Source organism: Alosa sapidissima, chromosome 16 (genome assembly GCF_018492685.1).
Source record: "Alosa sapidissima isolate fAloSap1 chromosome 16, fAloSap1.pri, whole genome shotgun sequence".
NCBI classification, from domain to species: domain Eukaryota; kingdom Metazoa; phylum Chordata; class Actinopteri; order Clupeiformes; family Clupeidae; genus Alosa; species Alosa sapidissima.
The window spans coordinates 17,978,550-18,006,514 of record NC_055972.1 but is presented as its reverse complement, the minus strand read 5'-3'; the positions used below and the strand labels follow the sequence as shown (position 1 = coordinate 18,006,514).

The following is a 27,965-nucleotide window of genomic DNA, read 5'->3' as shown; positions in this document are numbered from 1 at the left end:
TTCATCTAATGAGAAATATCACAGAGCTCAAGACAACGGAAAAAAAGAGAGGGAAATATACCCATGGCCTCTCCTCTGAAGAGCCAGCACATTACAGTCTCCTAGGCCTATATCCTTAAGGCCACACTGCATTTAAATCTCAACACGAGGTTATTCAGCAATTTACATGTAATTTCATATCAAACTATCCACTGAAGACATGCAGCCATGGGCATTGTGTATGCGCTCTAATGTTATGGATTAGTCCCTGTGTGGAAATCTCTCCTCTTGGCATGCCTCATAACAGGCATGCCAAGCACTGACGACAGCCCTTGAGAAGGATGTTTTGTTTAGACAAATATGGCTCCTCACATTTAACATTTTAGAAATTGTTATTGTTTGCTACAGTTGTTTACCAAATGACATGGAAATGTAATGTTTTTCGACAAGTACATCTTAATATTAGAGTGTTTTATAGAGAGATTAAGATTATCTGTAACAGATGACTTTGTGCAGTTATGTCAGCATATGTTGTTGATTTCCATATTTTCCTCTAGCTAGAGGGTTTTCAGGGTAGTGAACTGGAAATTAAGCTAAGACCGAGTAAAATGTTAAGTGTCCTACTACTGCTGTGGAGAATTTTCAGGTGCCATCTCACCTTATTAGATGTCCTAAGATTGACATCTAACCATCTAGTTATCGCATTGGTGCGACATACGGACATTATTCATTATGACAGTGCTCAGTGGTATAACTTTGTCGTGTCACTGTTATCAGGACAGCTCTTATGTAAGACTTTCTGTGCCACATGCATATAAGCTGTCACAGCATCAACTATTATGAGAGATTGTAATTAAAAATGGCTGATAATGAAAACATGAGTTTGCCATATTAATGGAAAATAATACATCATGACAAGCCGTGGCAGAATACAGAAGAAAATGGCTATAAAATATACTGCATTTGACATGGTTTTGCTAGAATATGAAGGAGGCTTCCATTTCAAGACACCCCTGTAAATAGCAAACAGTTCCAGAGTTTCAGCTTTAAACTGAGCAGAGTATGCGGCGGCACCGAGGGCACCCCCCCCTGGAAGCTGAGCGCTCCCAACCCGCGGCAACGCAGCTGTGAGGCAAAGACGGCCATCGACTCCATCAGTTAATTAAACTCCATTCCAGTGCGATAAGCAGTTAATCAGACGGGCATGCCTGTTCCGTGACGGGGCGCTCCTCGTCGTTTAAGGTGTGGCACATATATATATAGATTTCCCCCAGGGCTTCACAGCAGGGTACAGCACTTAGCGACTTCACAGAGGTGCTGCACAGAGAAGGGAGAGGAGACAAGACAAGACGAGTGGAGAGGAGGAGAGCAGAGGAGAGGCTGGCTGGCTGGCTGGCTGGCTCTGTGGCATGTGAGTCAGGGGAGTAGGGCCAGCAGGGAGTGAATCCTTTGATAATATGTGCGGCTGGATGAACCATCCTAAAGGACCATGTGTTTTGTTTGTTTTTTCAACCAGGATAGGGGGTAGTCTGACATACATAGTGATCTCATTCACACCACCTATCCACACACACACACACACACACACACACACAAACACCCTAGAGATAGAGAATAGTACGTATGAACCAAATAGAGCCAGTCTGCATTACCCTCCAACTTATGAGAAGGAAGACATCAGAGAGTGTAGAAAGAGAGTGCTCTCTCTCTCTCTCCCTCTTCTTACCCCCTTTCTGATTTCATGATTTCATCTTTCCTTTTATGCTATATATTTGTGTCTCTGTTCTGTAACAAGAATAGCAAAAAGAAATTCCATGCACACACACCACACACACACACACACACATTCCCTGACAATATAAACATACACACAAAACACACAAAAACATCCACATGAGTGCAAACCGAGACGCTTTCAAATGCAGGCGCTTAACGCAAAAATAGGCTCGCTCTCTGACTTTGGATTTAATAGATAATTTGTGACTAAATGTACGAAATTTATTAATGGGACTTAGGGGAGCATTAAAAGTCCATTGCAGAATGCTATTAAGATGCCACTTTAATTGGCTTCTTCTCTGGCACTAAACCTGCCCCCCCCCCCCCCCTCTCTGTCTCCCTCTCTATAATGGTCCACTAAAACCACAAATTAGTGTGTTTTCTTTATGCATTTGACAGTCCTTGGGAAATAGTTGCCCTGTCAGCCGGGGTGCTTTGTAGTCCCTGCTCCTGCTGTGCCGGGTCCTTGAAATGAAGGCTAAATGCGGGCGGCCATCTCATGCGATGGCAGCTCCGCTTTCAAGAGTGAGGGAAAAAATAACTCCCCATCTCCAAAAAAACATGCATTCATGCATATTGCAAAAGATTCTCATGATGTGTTTAACTGACTGGCAGCACAAAAATGTAAAGAGTAAAAGACTTGCTGTTTGCTATTGCCATCACGGTGCATTTGAAAATATAGGCACATGGCATCAAACAGCGATAAACTGGTAACTGGTAATTGGATATCTGACTGCAAGCGGAAAAATCCATTCCCACTGATCATGTTTCATGTTATTCCATGATGTTTTGAATCTCCTCACATAAAAACCTCCTGTCTGGCTTTTAATGCCTTTCGACAGTGCATAAGGCCCATTTTATCACCACCTCAAAATCTCCCTTATCTTCACTAAAAGGATTGAGGTGACGAGAGGAGGTTACCCAATCTAGCACTTCTTAAACCAGTAACTGCTATCAAATTTCATCAGCATCCAGGCGTGCCAGTGTGTACGATGGCTATGACTGCACACATCACAACCACATCTCCCCTGCTTCCCTCCTATCTATCGCATATAGTATACCGCCACTGCGTTCCATAAAGAAAGGCTTCAATAACAATGTAAGTTGGATTTTGCATTCGTAGTTTGGCTAAGTGCTGGTCTGTGAGCTCTCCTCTGTCCCTTTGGCATAAGGTTCTGTGAGGCAGTACAACTGCTGTTCCCCATGCATGTCTTTTTTTTTAATGGCTACCAAAGCCACCCTTAGAGGCAGGCAGAGCACGGGCCCAGACCATCGGTACTCTGCTGACTGGATAATGGCATTCGCTTGTACTGCCGGACCCATCAGCCAACCAGATGCTTCCTTTATGGCCTCTCCTGGGCGTGCTCAGATAGTGCCAACTCGTTCAATTCCGCAGGGTAATTCATTTTGGAGGAGGGGGTGTAGACACTTAAAATCCCTGAAAGCATCGTTCTTTTGATCTAATGACAAAGTCGGGGAACTGATGTTTATGATAGCCTTTATCATAACATTGATGCGAAGACAAAAAAGACTTGTTAACTTTGAAGTGGGTTTCGTCTAGATTGCTGTATAGTAGTGCAGAGTGCATTTTATGGATTTCCATGGCAACACAGTAGAACACTGTTTTATTTCTTTTTTTAGTCCACACTTTTGCTGTAGGGCAAACTCCAAAACACAGATGGTCATTGCTCTCGCTGGTGAAAATGCATTTTTAATGAGAAACAGCAAGGCAAACATGAAACTCGACAGATATAATATATTCCTTCTTAACTCGATTATTTTCCAAATAACGAATAAAAGAACACCTTTTCCGTACAAAAGAATCAGGCCTGTTGTTTTAAAGAACTGAAATTCAACAAAGTGTTTATCTAGTTTGTTTGTTACCTGAATCAATGTGCTGTCTAAAAGACAAACGCCATGTAATTATGCAGTCAATTAGTATTGATGACTGTCTTTACACCAACCATAAAAAATAAGTCAAGCAACAATATTTTTGGGGTCAAGGTTCTTTTAAAGATTATCATTGAATTACAGTCCAGGCCCCCTCCCTTTTGGAACGCAATTACAGGATAGATAATATCATTAGGTGCTGACTAAGCCTATGATTGACTTTAATAGGTGTGCTGTGTCTCAAGCCAAAGTAAATGTTTGCGTAAATGCAACTGGGCCAAAGCTGAATAGATGAGATGTGTGCCGAAATCGAATTAGAGTCTTCCACTGCTTGCTCAGCCCGCAATAAGCTCCGGTCGGAGTTTCAGCAGACTTATGAGATTTGGTTTTAGCTTTTCGCCATTCCATAGTTGGGCTTGATCATAGTGTCATCAGTGCTGCCAAGATAACTCAGAAAATCCAAACAGAGAGGTATTATTAATGTGTGTGAGACCAGGCCTTTTTGCATTTCAGCAAGGCTCAGTGAAATATAGGATTTAGCAGTATTTAATTATTTTTACAGGTATAAAAAACAGATAAATAAACATCATCATTGTTCTCATCAACATCAGTTCTATGTGTATATATGTATTTGAACTTGAACTGTACAATGTTATTTTCACTGGCAATTCAAATTCTTTTCTTTTTGTCTGTCTCTTCTCTTCTCTTTTCTTCTCTTCTCTTCTCTTCTCTGTCTGCAGGACAAAGGGAATATCGCTGTAGTATTCAATGTGGGAACAGATGATATTTACATTGAGGAGAAGGCAAAGTTTGTAAATGATGGAAAGTACCATATAGTGAGGTTTACACGGAGTGGTGGTAATGCCACGCTGCAGGTGGATGACCTGCCAATCATTGAGCGATACCCCACAGGTAAGGCATCTTCTCTGTTCACCTCTGACCTTTTAACCTTTACTTCTCTGATCAACATAGACTGTTGTTTAAGACTTAACATGCTTTAGTAGAGTATATGCTGAAGGAAATGTTGCATTAGATGAATTTATTTATGTTTGTGTTGTCGATCTGTGTCATCTGCAAAGATACTTACCCTATATCACTCTGTGTATGCTGTATGCTGTTGCTGTTCTCTGTGTGTGCTGTTGATATGGTCACTGTTGAAAGCCATGTAGATATGAGAGTATGGGTGTAAGCTGTCGAACGGCTTTGACAAAAGCTCTGGAGGATGCTTTTTTTTTTTAGTCAACCATCTTCCCCCTCCCTCCTTATTCAGTCAGTAAATATATGCTGTCTTGCCCAGAGTGTGGAGAGGAAGAGAGAGAGACAAAAAAACTCAAACATTCAAGTAGATGAAATGCTATCCCCATGGCAACCGTTTTCTTGTTTAGCCACTTCCAGGACAGATGAGTCACAAGGTTCTGGGGACTTGATGTTCAGGTAAACAGCAGCAAGTGGCCCTTCTTCACACAGTAGTGTCTTGCATTCGATTGGCCAGCCCTGCACAGTCCAGTGTGAACTCCAATACCCCCCCCCCCCCCCCCCCCCCCCCCCACACACACACACACACACACACACACACACACACACACACACACACACACACACACACATCAAACATCAGCCTCCTGTGCCTCTTCTGCACTTAAAGTAGCCCGCTGTCTGTGCCTGTCACTGGAACGGAAATAAGTTGGGAGGTGGTATGCAAAAGATGCCCTTTCTCACCATGTCTACAGCCATGGAAGCGGGCGAATGAATTAAACCCACCCACACCCAAGCCCCCACCACCACCACCACTAACCACCATCACCACCACCACCCTCCTTCCGCAGTGTCTGATGACCTACTCAGGCATGTGCAATCCTGTGCCTGGAATGAAGAAGGAGCATTCACAGATAGCCTCCCCACCCCTCTGCTGGGTCTCCGGTAGGAGAGAATCGTAATGGATACTGACCAGCAGCCTACGCAAATGATCATTGTTCAGGGTTAATTGCCTAGATACGGTGCCCATAGCATATCGTATTTATTTATACGAGAGATGCTCTATTGACTTCAAGAACATACCAACACACACAGACACACACACACACACACACACACACACACACACACACACACACACACACACACAAACACAAACACAAACACACACTGTGTGAATTATGATGTATATCCTATGAATAATTCTGTTATGTAAACAGTTCCTAGAGAGACTTTCAGCTACAGAGATCACGGCTGCATTAAATTCAAGTGCATAGACTCTTTTATGTGACTATGCAAACTTTGAAACATCATCTGCATGATCAGACTGAGTGTATAATAGCAATTCAAAGGGGACTGAAATCTGCTGGCTTTTATATATTTAAAATGGATCATGTGTTGTTATTGCAGTGTTAATGCAGAGTTCGATATTAGATATTTAAGATGGATCATGTGTTGTTATTGCAGTGTCAATGCAGAGTTTACTATTTGAGATGATGATGATCCCATTATGAAGAGTCGCCTGCTTGCTTATCAGAGTTGATACTGAACCACAGAGAAGGTCTATTTCCTTCTCAACTCAAGGTTTATTCAGATCTTAGTTTATGTCTATTTTATGACACAGTATCCAAACTATTGTATTATTATCAAGGCTATTTCACATGTAGTGCACTTAATAGATATATTAACAACAGCCTGTTGTTCATGGATTTGTTATGCCAGGTTAGCCATGGTAAAATAATAAATAATAATAATATAATGATTTTAAAAACATTTTCATGTCACTAGAGATGAGCTTTTTGTTGCTTGGAAGAAGAGTGACAGGAAAGTATAAAGAAGAGCTGATAACCCGAATGAATTTAAATTTTTAATGAGGAGCGGAGTTGAGTGTGGGAGCGATAAGAGACGTGTTGCTTGCCCGATAATTGCACATTCTTACATTCTACATCTAGTTAAGGAAATGCTGAACACAACTTTTGATACAACCACAGAGGCATAGAAATCCTGTTGTGTGGTACACCATTTCCATGTAAAAATGATGAAGATCCTCAACCTTCACCATGCTTGCAAGTCACAGGCTGCGCTGAATGGCTTGAGTTATGTTCATTTTAAAGAGACAAATCTAGAATGTTAAACAGGTTGCATATGTAATATTCTGGTTTCTGACAAATTATGAGGAGGTACAGTAGGCCTACTTCCATTTCAGTTTGCCAGTAGAGATGTTAGTCACGCTCTTAACTATACGTAAAGCATGTATAGCTTAATGCTCATGATTCTTCTTTCTATCTAGTCTCTTTCTTAGAGTCAATATCAGTATTGACTAACATAAAGATAGAGGTGGCAAGTTATTCTTTCCCTCTTATTGATATTTCAGATGCACACATTTGTGTAAATATTTATATTCCCTGAACAAAGTGGTATGAAAACCATTACCGATACTTTTTATTCAGATAAAAAATATAATAGTCCTTATTCCTCAAACATTTTCCTTGTAAGTGATGGTGAGCCAAGCCTGCCTTTAAAGAATGATGGGTGAAATATCGGGGCGAGGCTTAGAATAAGCTACCAGAGGACTAGGGGGCAGGGAGAGGTCAGCTATGCCATAAAGCCCAAGAGTGGAGCCCTCTCGCCACTCTCCTTATGACAGTGATGTTGACAGTGACACTCAAGCACTCAGGGCTATGGAGTGGCAGAGCAAGGCAAGCAAAGGCAGAAATACATACAGTACACTACTCTATTTCTTTTGTCTATGTTCTGTCCTGTCTCTTTCTCTCTATCTATCTCTATCCATCTATCTGATAGATAGATAGATAGATAGATAGATAGATAGATAGATAGACCATACATACTGTATAATACAACAATATTATTAGTATAAATCTCTGTGTTCATCTCTATGTCCCTTGTTCAGTGCAGTCAGTGGTAGACAAGTGGGCAGAGAGAGTGGGGATGCTGTTGCACTCTGTGTGGAGGAGGGGGTGGACATGGCAGTGGCGCTGTTTGCTTCCTGGGCCCAGCTGCAGTCCTAATGAGTCAGATGCAGCGTAGCACAGCTTGTGACATGGCGTCCAGAGGCCAGCCCATCACATTATTATATCTGCACCACCCTCCACCCCGCAGCTCCCTGTCTTCACTTACCCAGTTTTTTCAAGCTCACCTTGCAGCCAGTCAACCATGCTTGGGTGCACAAACAATAGAGCGAACAGACATATCTCCTTCTCTCTCCCTTTATCTCCCTTTCTCTCTCTCTCTCTCTCAGTGCAGGGAATGCATTTATTCTCTATTCTAAAAATAATTGTATTATTTTTTTTTTATATCCCAGTCAAATAGGCCGATATTTTGATATATGCACGTTTATATTTTTCCCCATGTAGTGTGCTGTGTGGGAGTTTGTAATGAGACAAAGCCTGGGCCTTATCTGAGCACACTATTAACAGAGAGGGGAGAGACCTCCGAATGTGCCCGGCCCTTCTGGCAGTCACATCCGGCATTCCGCTGGTTCCCTGCTGCCTGGGCGCTAAAGATAAGTCGGACTCATCCCGCTCCCAAAAAACTGGCACCCCCACAACACCCCTGCCCAACTCCCCCTCCACCCAGCCCTCTGTGCCACCGCAGCTGGAGCTCAGGAGCATGGGCATGGGAGAGGAGTCCAATGCAGATTCAGTGCTGCAACTGGAAGACATATGCAGCAGCGATAGCATTGTTTAACACAGGCACATCCTCAGGAGGGAATCGATATGCGATCACGGCTCGATAGCATTCAGAGCTAATTAACACGGCCGGTGGGCAAGAGGCCCAGCGAAGAGCATCCTTTACCAGACGAAAAGGTGTCGGCATTAAGATCATCTTATCTAAGCAGCGGAGCCTCTGCTCCTGAACTTCTCTCCAACTATATGACTACCCAACTGCATAGGAGGTCGTACTTGCAGAGTAATGAAGGACAATGTGCTACAACTCAAGGTCTGAGTTATTGAAAAAATTATTATTATACTGTATTAGATATTGGGCCATGTGCAGTATATCTTTATTTCCCTGACTGATGTTAGAGGCATATAGTTACTAATACTTATTTAGCTGTAGCCTCTGCTAAGATCTAAAGGCAATGTTCAGTAGGTTTAGCCAACTTTTTACCCCTATATTTCCCAGCATATACCCTATATGTCTCAACTTTTCCCCATCCTTTTTTTCGTTTAACCCCATGCAGGATTCTTATCTTGTGTTTATTCTGTATGGAAATATCAGAGAAGGCAAATGTTTTTGTTACAGCACCGTTTTTAAAGCCTATAAATTGCAGAAGATTACTGCTTTGTCAGAGGACCACTGGGAGGTAAAAGCCCATCTGCACAGAATTGCAACTGTCAGGAGATAAATAAGTACAAACATACTGCACACACACACACACACACACACATACGTACACACACACACACACACACACACAGATAAAAATAATGAAGCTCTCTCACCTACTTTTCCTGACACCATCCATTTCTGCAAGGATGTCAGCAGTCAGTGGCCCCCGATCCTTGCTATCCCAGACGGGATATATAGGGCAATAGAAAAGCCTTTAGTCAAAGACCTGTCATTCCATTATTGCTATCAGCAGCCTATCAGGTCTATCATCATATTATGAGAAAGACTTTAACTGTAGGGAAATTGAACTGTACAGTGATAGTATTATTGGACTGGCCAGAAGTATTTAGTTTACATCTTCATTCTAAATCACTTCAGGTACGGCAATACATGTTTTAATTTTTGCCATGAATTATAAAATGTATTTTTTTTTTTTTTAAATAAGGTGGAATTATGACCTCAAGTAAGACTGGGGACCTGACATTCAAGGCAGACATGGCATATTGAATTCTTTGTCTATCTACTCAGACAGTTGGGTGCAAAGCTGCCAGAATGTTCCGCGGTAATCCCTCTTTCCCCTGCGCAGAAGTCACTCAGCACAAGATTAGCACCTCTACCCTCAATCTTTACTCTCAGAGCTGAAAAAACAAGGCAGATACGAGAGAAACGAATGAACTTGAAATGTGACAGAATATTGTCAACCTGTGAACCAATTGAACTGGACGGAATCCAATTTAGGAAGACTATAGAAAGGGTTAGGTGTCACTCAACGTCCACACCACTGGCTTTTCTCTTTCCTCCACAGATTATTGGTCTGTGTATAGCTACACTTTTCTTTTCACTAAGCCTCAGCACATAAATCAACGCTATTGGCTCTAACTGGAAGCTGTTGCCACATTGTTTCCATTTTGACTGTCAGCATTATATCTATTGTTAGAAGCTCTTCAGAGTTCCTCTCCAAACTCATTACCTTTCGTCTACTCTTTCTCCCACACGGGAAAGGGATTCAGACATCCTGTGATCAATATATATGAAGAATATGGAGCCCCAAATCCCCTTACCATTATATTCAGTCAGAGCAAAGTGAGCGATAACAAATCAATATTATTTTGTGTAAATCCCACAAAGTTCCAAGAGGAATGTATTCAGACTGCGTCTATTTGATTTGGAACGCAGTGAGGTGGTGAGGAAAGAGATTCACTGCTAAGGTGTTTCTCGTGACTGAAATCTGCTGAGAAAGGGGTGAGATGTTCTAAATTTGTTAGGGGGGGGGGTGCTGGTTGTTTCATCTGCTCCACAAGAGGATGAGAAGAATGTGAATGACAGAGAGGTGACACTGACTTAGTGTTTTAATCAAAACAACCGTCATTTAAATGTCAGCTTTTGTCAAAGCTTTCCACAGTGTATATCCCTCTGAGGGCTTTTATTCTGTACTGTTGTGTGTTCTGCCTGTTCCAGCTGCCTAACTTTCTTTCATTTTTTATGTCCTGAACCTGCAAATCTTCAAGTATCGTCACCACTGTATATCCTGTTAGCATACTTTGACTGGTTAATTAGTCTTTTTAAATGGAAATGGGAGATATGTGTGACCATGGAGGTATTTTTTGTAGATCTAAATTAATAATTGGGTGCAAAAGGTTGAATGTATTTGACTAATAATAAATAAAATGATGTTCCTGGTGAGATGCAGTATGTATAACTAGATTAAAATTTGTCCAGAAAGAAAATAAGGGGGGAAAAAGAAAAGAAAATCATGCATTGGAAATTTTTGTAAATATTTATGCCATGGTTATGTTTTAAATTTGTGGTTTTGGATTGGTCTTTAACTTAACATTAATTTAGATGAAAACTCTGCGGACTAATTCATAATTAACTTAGGAATAATTTGTTTGATAAAATAAAATAAAATGTATTGAGTGAAAAGTTTGGTCAGTAGGATGTTGCAGATAGCTTTGTTTATAAATATCTAAAAATTTCCAAACAAACGATTGTGACAGTTGTATAGCTCAAGCTTTAAGTATTAACATTTAACCTTTGACCTTACAGATTTTAACCAATGAAATGTCTCTTTAAACTTTAAAGGCAACTTTGATAACGAACGCCTGGCGATTGCTAGACAGCGAATCCCATACCGACTTGGTCGAGTAGTTGACGAATGGCTACTCGACAAAGGTAAAACATTGATTAAAACTTTAAATAAAAATAATTTGAACATAACAAAGTAATACTTTGTAACACGAATAAACGAATCGAAATAAATGTTCAGTAAACCCAATAAAACCAAGCGATTTAAAATGAAGAAAAAGTAGCTTGAAGTACCTTTACATTTTGCATAATAATGTATTGAGCTGTATAATACTTTTTTATTTTTTGTAACTTCAGGTTAAAGGGACTGTAAATATAAATCTAACTCAGTCATTAATATTAATACTATTAAACTATCTATAAATCACATATTATAGCCATTTTTATCTGTCTTAAACATTTAAATGATCAGGATAAAAGTAATCTCGTAGACAGAGATCATATTTACATATTCTTTACACATGTATACTGATATGTGTTTTTTTTTGTCATGAAAACCGCACACATTTAAACTTGTAGATATGTTAAATAGAGTAAAACAGTAATTGGCTTCAGTACTGAGTCCCTTTAACAATCATTGTAAATTTGCACAGGGTATGGACATAGAGGAAATGCACACTATTACGGACCATAAAAATAATTAAACACAAATTTTGAGTGCATGCATGTGTGTGTTGAAAATTCAAATCTGTATCTCCCACTTGATACGTGTCATTTTTTGCCTTTTCTGTTTATTTTATTATTTTTTTTATTTTTTATTATTATTATTTTTTTGCCTCTTTTTGTATTCCAGAGTCAATTCTCCAGACACTTCATTACCCCGTCTACACATTTTAGCCATGTTTATTTCACTTTTACACCACTTTTGCTAAAAGGCAGTCTGAAGGAACGTTTTTACTTTTCATTTCACCCTGTATTGTAGACCAAATTCTTATCTTCTTATCTCTAAATATGAGATCATTTTGAAAAATGGTAGCTGTTTTGTATTGTTGTTGTTTATGATTGTTGATAAGTGATAGTCAGAAGACTTATCGAAAATTATTAAATAAAACTGTTCCTTCATTAATTTGTGGAGTATTCACCTTCAGCACTAATGTGAGGTTAGAGTCAGATGGTTGTAAGCTACTGCTGTCAATACATCTCATTTTAACAAGATGCAGGATCAGAGTCTTAATTGCCTTGCTCTTGTGAGAAAGAATTGCTATTACATTGATTTGATTGTCCTTTTAGCAAAGGCACATGGATTTAAGACTACCACAAATGTTTTTCTTTGCATTCGTTTTTTCCCCTCCTTTGAATCTGCATTTCATAAGCATTCCTTCATTATAACGGCAATAAATTACCGGGGGTCTGCTCTAGCACCAGGTAATTTATCGCCCTCATTAGCCACTGGGCAAATAATCCGTCTTTCTCCGCGGCGCGATTATTTCTCATCACCTTCTCTTTGCTCTTTCTTCTAATTGCCCGAAAGAGTGCCGTTAAACACTCTCGCACGTATGTAACGTTGTTTCTCCACAGGGCGCCAGCTCACTATCTTCAACAGCCAAACCACCATTCAGATCGGCGGCTTGGAGAAAGACCGCACCCGGTCGTTCCAGGGCCAGCTTTCAGGGCTCTACTACAACGGCCTCAAGGTCTTCAACATGGCAGTGGAGGGCGACCCTAACATCCAGATCGAAGGTAGCGTGCGTCTGGTGGGCGAGGCGCCGTCCTCCTCCATCACCCCTCAGTCCAGTGCCACCGCCAACCGCTCAGAGACCTCCACCTCCATCATGGAGATCACCACCACCACGGCGGCCAGCAGACGAGTCAAGCAGACGACTCCGAGAGAACCGCAGCAGGTAAGGCGCCAGCTTATGGTCGCATTGCCCTTTCTTGCACTTCAGACATGATCTGTGCTCCCCCCCCCCAAAGATCAAACAGACAGTGAAGAGAAGGACATGCCAGCTTCAGAAAGTAAAAGTCCATCCACATGTGTTCCAAACATTAAAGAAGCCAGCTGATCATAATAAGCACAACTCTTCAGCCAGGTAGATCAGTTAGCTAATGATATCACCTGTGTTTAGTGCACAGGTCAAAGGAAAACATGACAAGACTTTTACTTTCTGGATGTCCACCCTCATAACAGAACATTTATAGAACATTTACAGAGCATTTATGTTCTGTTAATGCATTCATGTTCTGTTACTCTTTCTCTTCAAGCACCTGACTCACAAACATTTTTGATATAACTGTGAAGATAGATTGAAAGAGTCTCTTAAGCGTGTTATTGGCCACTTCTCATGTTAAAAAGTAATGGTGACGTACAATGACACTGGCGTTTATATCATTCATACACAGCCAAATTAGATTAGGAGACTCTTTTGTAGGCTGCTTGGGAAGGCTTTACTGAAGCTTGCACAAACTGCTTGCAGGATTGAGGCAGTGCATGAATCAGCCATGGCCTAAAGGGATGTCTGCAAATCTAAACAGAGTGCCGTCTTGTACGGACCGAAATATTCTCTTCTATTTTCTCCCCTCCCATTTGTTGAGAGCATTTATTTCCTACTAGGTCGGTCACACATACACGTACACAGACTGTTGTGTCCTGGTTTCGTACAATGCCCGGCTTTCACTGAGGCGCTTCTGTGCCCTCCTCTTTGCTCTGTGTGTTTCTCCCTTTTGATCTGAAAACAAAGATTTGGTACAGGCCTCATTGCCTCGGAGTGACTCCATACAGTAAGTGCACCACATTTGCCATGGTCCCTTTATGAGGCTGATGGTCTTCTATGCGCAGACAGGGGAGAGAAAGGCCAGCTGAGAGTGGCTATATCTAGGTCAGAGGAAGTGGAGGACAGGCTACTCACTGCACCTCTGGATGGTTCCTCTGCACTGTGAAGAATGTGTGTGTTGATGTTTGTGGCTATGAGTGTGTGTTTGTATGGTGAGTGGCTGTGCATACATCTGTGTTTGTGTACATGTGTGTGTGTGCGCGTGTGCGTGTGCTTGTGTGTGTATGTGTGTGTGTGTGTGTGGACCCCTTATTTTAGTGGGCCTGTCATAAAAGCAAGAAATGAAGATGCACTGCCCAGAGGGCTTTTGTGGCCAGTGCGCTCAAGAGCTCAAATAAAAAGGAGGCCAATGAAAACGCGAAGCAGTGGCACTTAAATTGTTCCATGTGAGTCCCTGGAGTGATTGCATGTTTTGGTACGAAAGGAAGTGTTTCTGTTTTTTTCCCCAAGCGTTGTGCATTGAATCACTTCCATGCCACATGAATGGCCTGGGCCGTGGCCCGAGTCCCCCCCATAGGGATGGATTCACAAAGGCTAGCAGGAGATTTCTGTGATTCACAGAACATGTCAAAGCAACAAAGTTATCCCAAGACGGCTATAACATGATTAATGTTTCATAATGATAAGATAATGATGATTGTACTTAAGTTTGGACACCTTAATTCATCAAACATACATAAGTAGTGTTGGGTGATTTAGTATTTGTTACTGTTGTTATTGTTATAATTATTTACTGTATTAAATTAATCCTTATAATTATTTATAGTATACAGTATGATATATAACTAGCTGTGAAATGTTAAAGGAAGTTGTTTGTGTTAGTCCACAAAAGGGTGAATTTTAAGTGTAGTTGATCTTCAGTGTGCTACTCGCCTGTTAATATAAGAAATGGCAGTCACATTACTTTTTGCAGATGATTGAATTAATACATTTGAGGAAGAGAGGGACTCACAGCCTGAGGCCCTGCTTTGAACATACACTGATCAGCACTGAAACTCTGATGTTCACGCACTTTTAATTTCTGTTAGCTTTCTAATGAAAATGATTTCATTTGGGCCTTCAGATTCGAGTACAACACCTGTGACATTTTTTGACATTTCTCAGTTACACATTCCCTCTTAGTAATTGCATACATTGGGTGGACCACATAGAGACTGGCTAAGCAGATTGCCTTTAGCAGATATTTTGAAGTGGCATTATGTCAGTATTTCAAATTTGATTTGCACTTAAGAGACACATTTGCTCTGCAGCAATCCAGCACTGAACCCTCATCAAGTAACAGATTTTTTCCCAGTGGCTAAAACACTGTACGAGCATCTTGTTGACTCTGTTGAATGATCAGAATTTCACAAAATATAGATAAAAGTGGGTCTATGGGCATACAATTCTTGCCCCATGCTACATCATTCTCAACTCTCAGTCTCAGTCTCATAAAAACTGTGATAGTAGTTTTGTGTAATCCAGTTTACTGTATGAATACATTCTTATTGATCGTTTACAGACAAACAAACTAAAGGCACCAAAAACATAACCTCCTTAAGAGCAATAATAATAAATAGATAAATAGGCTTAATTTTCTTTTATATATCCACAACAATGGTTAGTGGCCCAGTTAATCCTGTGCTTAAAATAGAACAAGCGGTTCCCAGCTCCTTCCCATTGTAGAGATGTGGAACATGTCCGCTGAGGGAAAACCAGAACTGATACCCTGTATCCCCTCCAAACAAAGCCCAGCTTCTGTTAAGACCAGAGCATCTCTCATTAGCAGATCCACTGAAGCACCTGCTATACTGTTAATATTCATTGGACTCATCTTTTGATCCATTGCCACATAACGTTATAATCCATGTGCAAAATTAACCAATGGACCAAACAATGGACTCACATTTTTAATACCAGGCACTTTCATTCTGTCACACCATGTGGTGTAGCTTCCGAGTTAAACTGGAAAATGTTTAGTGTTCATAATATTTTTTCAGATTAAATCATTTGTTTCTCCATTAAGCGCCATTTTATGCATTGCCCAATAAAAAGTCCTTATTGCTTATTTTTATTCCTCTACTATTTTTGTAGATCTTAAGTATAAGTATATATACTCTTTTGATCCTGTGAGGGAAATTTGGTCTCTGTATTTATCCCAATCCGTGAATTAGTGAAACACACTCAGCACACAGTGAGGTGAAGCACACACTAATCCCGGACTTGTAACCCTCCGGTTACAAGTCCGAAGCACTAACCAGTAGGCCACGGCTGCCCCATAGGCCAAGGCTTGCTGTGCCAACATTATGACAAAAGACCCAAGGATTTTTCTAGGTCTAATTAGAATGAAATTAATCAATGATGCCTGGCTTCCTATATTAAAGAAGAAATCCAGCAATTCAGGCAGCTACAGCGGCACACTCTGGGGATATGTCTGTGAGCCCTCCTGCCCATGCCCCCAGAGTGTAGCACTGTAGCTGCCTGGCTACTTTAGCTGTTGGAACTAGAAACTCGAACTAGGTAATACTGATTTGTTTTAGGTTTTTTTTTTCGTACCGACAATACTTGGTGACCTCGAGAAATGGAGATCTATGTGACAAATCGACGGATTTCTCCTTTAATAATGGATGTCAACTTTTTATTTTGGCCATAGATAAATTACCTAAATTATGGCTAATGTTCACTTTTCCTTTGAATATAAACAGCTCACCATCTGCAACAGAGATGACTGTAAAGTTTTATCAGATTAGTAACAGATTGTGTCACTTCAGGCTTGAATGAACAGTCAGGTGTTTTCTCAGAGAATGGATGAGATGTTTGGAAATATCCATCCACTCTCAGCAGTCATTTAACAGAAGTACTCCACAGAGTAAAGTACACCCATGCCTACAGAAATATTATGTCACAGCACAACAAGCAGCCTTCCTTCACATTTAAAGATGAAGATAATGATTGGCTTAGATATGCAACTATGCCCACACAGATTAAAGTGGAGAAAGAAGTGAAAAGAATGAAGCATGGTTAAGGAAACAAAGACTGTGTGCAGAAGCCTTTTTGCATGTAGTTGTTATCTTTACAGGTAATCATGTCAGCAGCAGTAAGCTTCTGTTGTGGCAGGTCATGGAGTTAACATGTACTGACATCATAGTAGTAGTAAATGATACATACTCTTATAACACGTGTGTTACAGTGCTGGCAGCACTTCTACTGTATGTTATGTGTCTCTTACACAAAAGAAATGTACACGGATTGGAAAAGTTTAAAGAATTTAAGACTTTTTTTCTTCTTTCTTTTTCAAGACTTTTAGGTGTTTTGATAAGCCTTCAGGGTAGTCATGGAAGCAGGACATGGAGGTCTCGCCAGCCTCTGTTGTGTCATGCGTAGCAGAGGTTTGGAGAGTGCAAGGGTAGACATCCTCCAAGCGGAATAGTGGAAGAGGCACAGGGAAAAAAGAGGCCATTTTTTTTGTTTCTGCAGCAGACTTGCTCTTCACCTTTTCACTGTGAGTGAATGTAGAAACTTTTTGTCCCATTCCAAAACTAAACCCTTCATATGCTCCATATAACCCTGTCATGTTAGCACCTTACTGGTCAGTTGAAGATCATTTTGCACCTCACAGTATCTTTACCTGCCATGCCATGGGCATTTCTCGTAATGCATGGCCATAGTATTCTTATTGTTGTAATAACGTGGTTAGAAACTTACCCTTGTGGATACTTGCATTTTAGAAAACTGGCATCTTTTGAGGTGTGAAAAAGAAAGTTTTAGCTTATCAGCTATCTTTTTTTAGCCTATCCTCCCTACACGCTCTTTTTGCTTCAGGTTCATTGCCGTGTATCTTTAAGCATGCCATGATGTCAATTTCACTGTGATGTAACGTTAAAGATTTAGTTTCATGTTGGAATGCTGGACAAGGTTGTTGATTGCACAATAGGTTTTTAGTTTTATGACTTATATAACATCCATTCTGCCAGCTTGTTTCTGTGTGCCAGCCATTCGACACTTGCTTTTCTTCCCTCGCCATGTTTTGCGACTCAGCACCTCAGTAGACAGCTTTGTCGGCCATATCTGAGAGCATTCAACTGCCTGTTCGAACGCAGCCAGACTCGATGATTCGCGATAGAGGCGCGTAAAGTTCAAATGCGCTCAAGGACAGGGGGATTCGTGTGTGTGTGTGAAAACGTAGAAATGTCAGGTCCGCTCAGGGCGCCATGGAGAGGTATTGAAGAGGGAGCCTGCCGAGTCTCCTGGGGTGAGCGACAGCAGCCAGGCAGGTGGGTGGGCGCTAGCCAAATGAAAAGGCCATGGAGAGGGACTCGGGCATGAAGGCAGGAGAAGGTCATCTGGTTAAAGAGCCACTTGACGAGTCGTGGTCAGAGATGGGGCCCAGACAGCACACAGGGGGAAACGACACAAAGACGCCGCACTCTCCCATGTCTTTCTTAGTCTCTCGTTTTTTGCGGGGGGGGGGGGGGGTTCACTTTGCCTGTCTATCTTTCCACCAGTAATCTTCATCACTCTCTTTTTTTCCTCTGTTTATGCCAAGGACTTGCACTCACATTTAGTTCATTCTCAGTTGCATACATCCGCATTGATAATATTTAGCCTTGCACTCTGCATGAGGCTCCTGTATGTAGATAGGAGTTGCATACAAATCAAGGATAATCTATTTATCAAATGCTTCCTAGGTGTATAATGGATGAAATGGCTGAAATGCCAAAGACCAATATAAATCCAAGACATGCTTGGATTCATTTTAATGTGTTTACTTCCATTTCATCAACGAGGCAGGATTAAGAGTTGGCGTGAGCTGTCTCTACAACCCAGGGTTTGCGTGCTATATAATTACAGCTGATCAGACTAGAGTTTTCCCTTTGGCAAAGGTTATCAACACCCACAGATCATTAGCTCTTATTACTTCTCAGCTTGTGGTGCCAAATGAATCACTTCTTCGACACACTTTAAGCTCAGGGTCGATGAAGTGGCGGCCAAAAGAGCAGGCGCGGTATTGAGGGGCGAGTGAGTTGCCATCCACCGCATGTCTCGTTAGGTTTGCATAGAGGTGGGAAGAGCCGTGGCATTTCCAAAGATGAAAACAAACACGACGGGGCCTATGTGTTGGATCTACCTCCCATTCCAATTGTCAAAGAACCGTTTCCTGGGTCAAATTGTCTCGCTGTGTGGCATGCTGCACCTTGTTAGGCAGCGTGTTGTCTTAGCCTCTCCAACACAATGTTATCTCATCCGTCGAGTGTTTGAGCAGTAGCCGGAGCAAGTGTGCATCCTCTCTTTTTTTTCTTTTTCTTTCTCTTTTTTTTCTTTTTTTTTGAAGAGGAGGTACCCTGCAGTCGAGCCTCCATGTCCTAATGAAGTGTCAACTCCCTTATAACGAAGCCCGGCCCCGTCCAATTAGGCTGTAATGCAGTGCTGACAAACTGTCGGCCGGCACAACAGATAGCAAGGCTGAGGGCTGCCTTCAGGAAGGCTTCAGCCCTCTTCTCCATCACCTCTCCCAGGCCCCCTGTTTCACCCAGACACTCTTCACCGGCCCACCCCCAACCCCACCCCCCTTTCTGGTCTGCGGTTGAGAGCTTCGCCCCTGCCTGCTCATCTCATCTCACTCCCTTTTCCCATAAGGGGGGCCACTTTAATTTTGTAATAGGAGACCAATTTGTAGACTTCTCCTGCTGTCATTTTGGGAGGTTAGATGGCCCAGAGCAGCACTGCTCCCTCCCTCTCCTCCTCTCCTCCTTTCCGCTCCTCCTCTCTTCTTCCTCTTCTCCTCTCCTCCTTCCCTTGTGGTGCTCAGGATCTCAAATGTGAGATTTCACCAGTGTGTCTCCCCAGGCCCTCCTGTCTACACCGGCCCCACCTCCGCACCGTCCAGCCATCCCATCACCTGGGCATAGCTCGCTTAAAGGAATTATCCGGAGTAAAATGCACTTTAGATCAATTTACAGATGATTGGGAGTACATACGTTGAGTTGACATCAAAATCATGTCATTCGGATGTGTTTTGAGAAAGTTCGATTTTACCGTTTTTAGTCAAAACTCGTTAGCCTGGAAGTGACCAGGGCAAGTCATTTCGCTGCTACAAAATGCTATTTTTATACCTCTTCTACAGTTCCAAACAACATTACACTTACGTGGTAGTAAGTAGAGGGTCCCTAAAGCCAAACCGAAGTATCCTGAGGTCTTTATGTGGTCGGATAGAGAGTCCAGAATGAATTTCATCAAGCCAGTACCTTTCCGGAAATGTGCTGCTGCAGCTGGCGTCTTTAGGGGAAAGTCTGTAGGAGTCGATTGCCGAGTGTGGAGTAACACGCTCTGGAAATTCACAATTTCGTCGCCGTTTTACTGGCTTGGTGAGGTACTGGCTTGATGAAATTCATTCTGGACCCTCTATCCGACCACATAAAGACCTCAGGATACTTCTGTTTGGCTTTAGGGACCCTCTACTCACTACCACGTAAGTGTAATGTTGTTTGAAACTGTAGAAGAGGTATAAAAATAGCGTTTTGTAGTGGCGAAATGACTTGCCCTGGTCACTTCCAGGCTAACGAGTTTTGACCAAAAACGGTAAAATCGAACTTTCTCAAAACACATCCGAATTGAATGATTTTGATGTCAACTCAACGTATGTACTCCCAATCATCCGTAAATTGATCTAAAGTGCATTTTATTCCGGATAATTCCTTTAATATCGTAATGGCTAAAAACTAAGTTTAAGGTTTCCTCTCGCTGCCATTTTCGGCGGAGCAAGAAAAAGGGTAAATAAATGGAAAGCCGGGGAAAAAAGCCAGAGCCAGCGCTGTCCTGTGAGCCTGGTGACGGATGGGCTGCTTCCCTTTAAATAAATCCGCAGCCCCATCGCAGACATGACTAATGGCAGCCAGAGGTGCCAACAGAACGGACACTTTGAGCGATGGGGTGAGGAGATAAATAAGGCATATGACACAAACACACTTGTTCCCTTTGTCTCTCTCCTGGCCCAGGTTGTCAGGTGAGTAAGAGGTGGTGCTGGCCTAACCTGTCTGTGATGACCGAAATGCCTTACCGTTTTTTTTTTCTCCCATAAGAGCTGAGTAACTGCCATAGTGGAATTAATTTAGTGATATTAGGGAATTAAACTTCCTTTTTTCCACCAGTATGCCCTCTGAGAAGGACTGTAATGGGCTGTAATTGGCCATAATAGGTCATCACGCAGGGACACTTTTTTTTTCCTAATAAGTGTTGAATGAATAATAAAAAACACTTATTTTTCAAACTGCACAGAATGAGGTCACTTATATAACAAGGAGATTTTTTTTGCCAAAGAGTTGAGCCTTAAGACTACCCCACAGAATCCACAGAAATGTTCTGTGCCAGAGGGATGAGGTTGAGCTAGAGAGAGAGTCAGAAAATGGGGAGGTGAAGATAAGGACCTGATGCTGGTCTGCCAGGGTGTGGCGCAGGTAAGAGACAGCTGTCTGATAGTCTGCAGGCATGGACGCAGACTCCCACCCCGCCCACACCAGCTAAGGACAGAGGGGGATCTACCACACCTCTCCACACTACTGTCCAATCATAACCAGGCAGATTTGCCCCTGCCCAAGTCTAGGAGTTTTCAAGTATAGCCTTACCATATTCAGGGTGACATTTATGACATTTATGAGAAATGCATGGTGCACACAGGCTGTTATGCCCCTCAGAGCAAGACACAGAGGAAACACTTGAGTGGTGCTATTGTTAGTAGCTCTGTTTCCATTGAGCAGAAGAATTACTATAACTACTGTTGTCTCTCCAAATGAATCCTGTGAGACAGAGGTCACTTAAAACAGAGACATTTAAAATTTACACCAATTTACCAAATTACAACAATTTACATTGAAAACACCTGAAACATTCAAAAAATCTGTCTCCAAAATGACTTTAACGGCGCATCGTTCAGCTATTTCAGTGCTCTGCGCACGTGGAAGCTCTGGCCTCCTGAAGCACCTTTCTCAGCTGCTTGAGCCACCAGCAGTGTTTCCCATCTTTTACTCAAAGCAGCGTGGTAACGTACTGTATGTAAAAGACAGCGCGCTGTCTCTCAGTTTTTCACCTGTAATTTCCCTGAAGAAGGCCTGGAACAACTGGACCCTCTGGCAGACCTCCACTGCCTGATGTTCTCTCTGCGTGCCAGTTTAATTTGGCCCCGTGCAGTCCCACTGATTAGATGTATCAACCTTAATTACTTCAGTAAACACTGACTGGAGTGTGTGGGCTCGCAGGCTGATTAAAACAGCATCTGAACCAAAGGGGAGAGACCCCCACAGTCACTCCGATGCCTTGAATTGTCCTGCATCCGTGGGAAAGACTTTGCCTCAGTGTCCCTCTAAGTGCCATGGTTCTGCATGCCACTGACCAAAGTAAGCTGGTTAAATATAGAGGTGTAATTCGCATGTACTGGCTTGCAGTTCCTGAAACAGGGACACAGGAAAACATGCACACACACACACACTCACACACACACACACACAGACACACACACACACATACTGTAGACGTGCACACACACAAACAAGCACATCTCATTTGCATGGCTTTTCCTGTTTAGTATGCTGTGCAATAGGATTCGGCTCAGCCTCCATCTTATCAGACTCTGGCCCATGTACACAATCAAGTTGTAATTAATTTGTCGTAATTGCAACTTTGGTGAGTCATTGCGTCTTGCATGACCTCTACCAAGATTAAAGAGACCTTCCATTACGAGGCTTCACAGATTTAGCTTGTTTTTGTCTCATATTTTGAAACACTTGCTTTTTGAATTTATCGCTCTTTTTACTCTCTCTCTCTCTCTCTCTCTCTCTCTCTCTCTCTCTCTCTCTCTGGGTATACATATATGTATATATGTATATATATATATATATATATATATATATATATATATATATATAGACTAGGCTAGAGTTACATATGCTTATAATGCATTTCTGTTGGGAATAATCTAAGAGTTAGGCAACAAATAGAGACATATGTATATATATATAAAACACTTGAGTGGTGCTATTGTTAGTAGTAGTATATATACATATGTCTCTATTTGTTGCCTAACTCTTAGATTATTCCCAACAGAAATGCATTATAAGCATATGTAACTCTAGCCAAAACAGAAAGGTGTTTATGCTACACTTTCCAAAGAAAGCCTTTGTACACCTAGTAGCCTATAGGGAATGGATAAGAGCCGAGGAGATGGGAGATGCAAGGAATGAGAATCTTATACACACTCATTAAATCCTTGTTATAAAAGAGTAAATTACATTTACAGTGCTGAATGAAAAAACCTCAGAGTGCTCTCAGGTGGTGGGTACAGCTGGAATCATATGTGTTGTTTTGTTGTTCTTGTCCTTGTTTGATCTGGCTTTGTTTATGTGTTTGTTTTATCCAACTGTGAGGTGCTGGGTCCTCCTTGGTCTGTTCTGTAGTCATTACAATCTAATTCTCTCCCCAAGTCGTGGTCATAATTAGCTTTGACCTACATGCATATTAACACCCCCACTGTTTAGCAAACAGTCCGGCTCCACAGAATGCATTGCATGAACACAACACTTTTAAACTGCCTCGCTTAATTCATGCGTTTGTTTCATTAAGGGAGCTCAAGGCAATTTGTTGAACAAAAACATTCCTTTTATGCCACGCTGTAAGGCTTTATGTCTTTCATCCAATTTCAGTCCATAGCTATTTGGACGTAGCCCTTTCAGTGAGCGGGCCATGAAGTAGCATAATAACTACTGTAAAAATAGAGCTTCATTCCAGTACATCTCCTATACATGACATTTTGAATTAATTCCTTCACTGCCACTTGTCATTGGCCTCTTGATTTTGGTGCATGTTTGATAGTGTGCTATCTTATTGTCCCAACTGCTTGTCCATTACAGTAGATAAAACAATACCCAGAGTGTTTGTTAATGTAGGAACTTCATTAACAATGAAAATTAGAGCATATTAAAGTTGCACTGTAACAGTTGTGTTGTACCACATGAATACAAAGTAGGAAGGTGTTAGGTGTCAGGCCTCACATATGCTCCTAATCAACGGCATTCCATGTTCTGGCTCCTCAACTTCCAGATGGTCGTGTTCCAGATGAATAGCCAGGGAGTATCCCTGTCTCAGCTCTCTTGCCCAGGCCAAGTCTTCTCCATCCCCCCTCCGTTGGATGGAGGCAGATTGAGCGCTGGCTTACTGTCCTCTGCCCTAGGGGAAGTTGTTATAAGTCAAGCTGCTGCAGCCCCAAGGATATACATTCAGTGTAGTGGTTGTGTAAGTTATTTCAGAGATGCTTTAGATACGCCTGTTTGCTGTATTAGTGGTTAGTATTAGTATGGTTGTTCCTCCACAACCCTCAAATGAGATATCAATAGTATATGCTGAATACTAAATTACAAGTTCAGGGCTTCATGTAAATCCTTATACAGAGACCTGGTAAAGACAAGGTGTCAACTGATATCATCGTTGCTTTACAGTATGTGTGGATTGTTCTGAGAGAGTGGCCTTTGTTGGCTTCTTCATTTGAATGCCTGTTGTTGAATTTCAACATGAAATTTTATGTGAATTTTGTTACCATGAGTATATATCAGTTGTTGCTGTTTTGTATTCTATGTGAACGACTGTTTTTGAAGCATAAATAATGTTGACGGAGAAAAAGTAAGGGAAAGGAATAAAGATTAATAAAAAATAAAAAAGGCAGAAATATATAAAAAAATATATCTAAAAAATTGAGGGAACATGAACAAGCAGAGAGCCGGTGGTTGCATCAGCTGTTGTGGATGAATGTGTCAGGTGTTACTGTGTGTGCGTGTGTGTGTGTGTGTGTGTGTGTGTGTGTGTGTGAGAGAGAGAGAGAAAGAGAGGTTTCTTGACTGTCTCCTTCATTGGGAGGATGACTTCGCTAGATAGTGAGCAAACACCCTCACAGAGAGTATGTGTTGCATTTGCACAGTCTTGCACAAAGTCTCCTGTGAGGGCAAATGTATGCTAAAAGCATGCAGCTATCTTTTGTGTGGTGATATGGACACTATTCAATGCAAAAAAAACAATGCCTGCAACTTCCTTTCCTACCTGTCTTTAAAGAAATAGCTGTTTATCATTCTATATACAGATAGTCTACTGTGACATGACTGAAAATGAATATAAGTGAATAGTCAGAATGAGTTGTACTGCCTGGTACACGGATGCCAGAAGTGATGTCTGTTTGATGAATATGTATTCAACGCCAGATCTCAGCCATCTTCATCAGCAGTCTTTTTTTTAGATGTGTTATTTATATATTATTGCCTGTTGGTTGCCATGATTGGGCGCACAATGGATTTATTTATTTTTTTAGTCTCCACGCTCTGTAGACCTCTCTACTTCTGAGGTCTAAATAATAGATCGCTGCTCAGCTCGGTTATTAGAGGAAGCATTACATAACTGGCATCATTTGCACATCAACAATTTGACATCTGTTACATCACAAGCATCCAGGCTTATTTACATGCGTGGGACTGATATGTAACATGTGGTTATGTGGAGTGATATAGTCTAATGTTTATAGATACAAGATGAAAAAGGTGTTGAAACATGTTTATATTAGCTAGGACTGCTTACATCTTGTTTTAGTTTTCTTTAGAGAGACAGTGGGGGGAAATATCAATTTTGTGGGGGGAAAAAATCAATATAATCTCTTTGCGCAACCTTTGTCCTTGGACTCTGTTTGTGCCTACAACCATGAATTCTCTCTGAATTCTGAAGGTTGTGCCTTTTCATGCCACAGTGAACCCCTCTGTACTGCACCAAATCCATATTTCTTTCCCTGGGTATGCTGTTGAACACGATCAAATGTTTGGCAGTTTGTTTGGCACTTCACTATTTTATAGCTAAGCCTACATAATGTATGGTGTGTGATATGTTGTCATGCGTTTAAGCAGTCCAGGTAAATATGTAGATCAAAATAATCTGAAAATAGGCCTACTAAAAAACATGAAATCATCCAAAATCTATTAACATTGCACAGCCTCACATATTAATCATGTGGTGCACACCTACATAGTTTCATCACATACATACACATGTCAATGTCAAAATACATCATAATTCATGACTAGCATATCATGAGCATATAGATATGCCCCTTCGATCGCTCTCGCATTTGAGTCTTAATTATGTAAATGGAACTGAATAAAACATAGTTATATGCACCATGCAACCCTAACCACACGGACGAGCCGTGTCGGACGGGTGTCCGTGGAGACGGGCAGGAAGTCTATTGTTTGGTCTCCCGGCCACCTATTGGAAATCCGTCATCCTATTGCGTCTTTGTGCTGCCTCCCCAGAAGCTGCTGAAGTCAAGCTCAGGTGGTTCTGTCTCCTTCACAATTAGCAAGCTCCGAAAATGGCAGAAATGATTTAAAGGTTTTGTCGGCAGAGGCTCGGTTCCCGTCCTGGCAATAAGAATCATCCAGGCTCTCTTTGGCGGGGAAGGGAGACTGTTCCATTTGGTTTCCTGTGTGATAAGGAATAACTATACAATGGAAGTGCCTACCAAAAGAAAGAGAAACACGTCCAAACACCCTTGATCTGTAATTTCCCATTTCTCCCACATGACGAACATGTGTGTCCCTCTGAGAAATATCTTGAGATTATACATTCACTGGGGCTATTTTGTGGTGTTCTTTTATGTTAAACTATTACAATTATAGTATGTTATAATATAAAATATAATAATAATTAATATAAAATATAATAATTCAGATCTTCATTGTCTTTCATATTCATTTACATGTTGCCACGTGATTTGATTTAAAGGATATGATCAGTATCCAGTATCTATATTCATATCAGATATCCAGAATATAGACTAACACAGATTATAGACTAACACAGAATATAGAATGTACATAATGCACTATTTTAGGAAAAGACAGCTGTCGCATAGTCTTCCTTTCCCGCTGTGGGTGCGGGTGCGTTGTGGGTGAATTAGGGACATGTCCACGCGTCCTTCACCGCACCCGTGCTCCGTCCACATGGAGGACACCCCTCCCTGGGCTAGCCCTGGCCGGGTGACATCACCAGGAGCAAGAGCCGCAGGTATGCGGTCCGTGGTAGTGGTGGGGGTGCTGAAGGGCTGGCCTCAGGATGCAGCAGCCACACACTGATGGATGGCAGGGGAAGTGATGTCAGAGACCTGCGGTGGCTCCGAGTACGAGGCAGCCACGGCAGGCGACCGGGCGTATCCATCACCTTGTCCCCCTTCTGGGCCTGATGATTAAACCTGCCTTTCACTGCTGGGTGGAAACACACACACACACACACACACACACACACACATGCACACACACACATACATACATACATACACACACTCATGTATATGAGTGTGTATATCTACACATACACACTCACACAACGACAAACACACTCAAGAGAACACATACACACTCAAAGGAAACAGGTGCACACATATAACTGACAATCAGCAAAATACCTCCCAGGCACATTCACACACACACACACATACAGTACATACATTCATGCATGCATTCACTGCACACACATACAGTCACAAATGCATCAATATCCAAGCAGCACGTTGAATAAGCTGTCCTTGCAGCTCATCGGCTGTGAATTGCCACCACTGCGCGTCCTGATTTGTGCCGCCTGTTCAGGCTGAACCCCACCCAGACCGAGCACCAGTGATGAGGGGCAGGGCGCCTGAGTGACAGTAGATGGATGAGGGACACGGTGGAATATGGAGCAGCTCCACTGATTGATGCGGTGGAGACAGAGTGCCATCACTTCTCTCCTGTCACCAGGAGAGACTTTTGGCAGTTTGATGGGTGGATACACCTAAAGGACATCAATTGGGTACGCCCGCAGTTGATAAAGAACTCCATATTTTAAGGATTTTTAGAGTATTTTCTATTTTTTTTTTTTTTTTTTGGTTTGTATTTTCATTTTAGCTAAGTTCATTCCATCAATATGTTGACAGATGGATTCCTTAGAGGTGTAAAATAATGTCATCAAGGGTTGTTATCATGAAGTGAGTGCCGTCACCTCTGTGACAGTAGGAGGGGTCGATGGGTTTTCATCAGCTGGGTGTGGTCAGTGCTTTTTCAGTGAAGGAATGAGGATGCCATTATATTTCCTGTCACGTTGTGT

General features: G+C 41.7%; 1 protein-coding gene across 1 annotated transcript in view; it reads left to right on the top strand.

Annotated features, from left to right (window-relative positions):
• The window catches only part of LOC121685278 (neurexin-1a-like), a 278,292-nt gene that overhangs the window by 221,129 nt on the left and 29,198 nt on the right, over window positions 1-27,965 (top strand). The window contains 3 exon segments of the mRNA XM_042065720.1: window positions 4,386-4,557; window positions 11,056-11,145; window positions 12,577-12,899. Of these exon segments, the coding sequence (XP_041921654.1) occupies window positions 4,386-4,557; window positions 11,056-11,145; window positions 12,577-12,899 (585 nt within the window).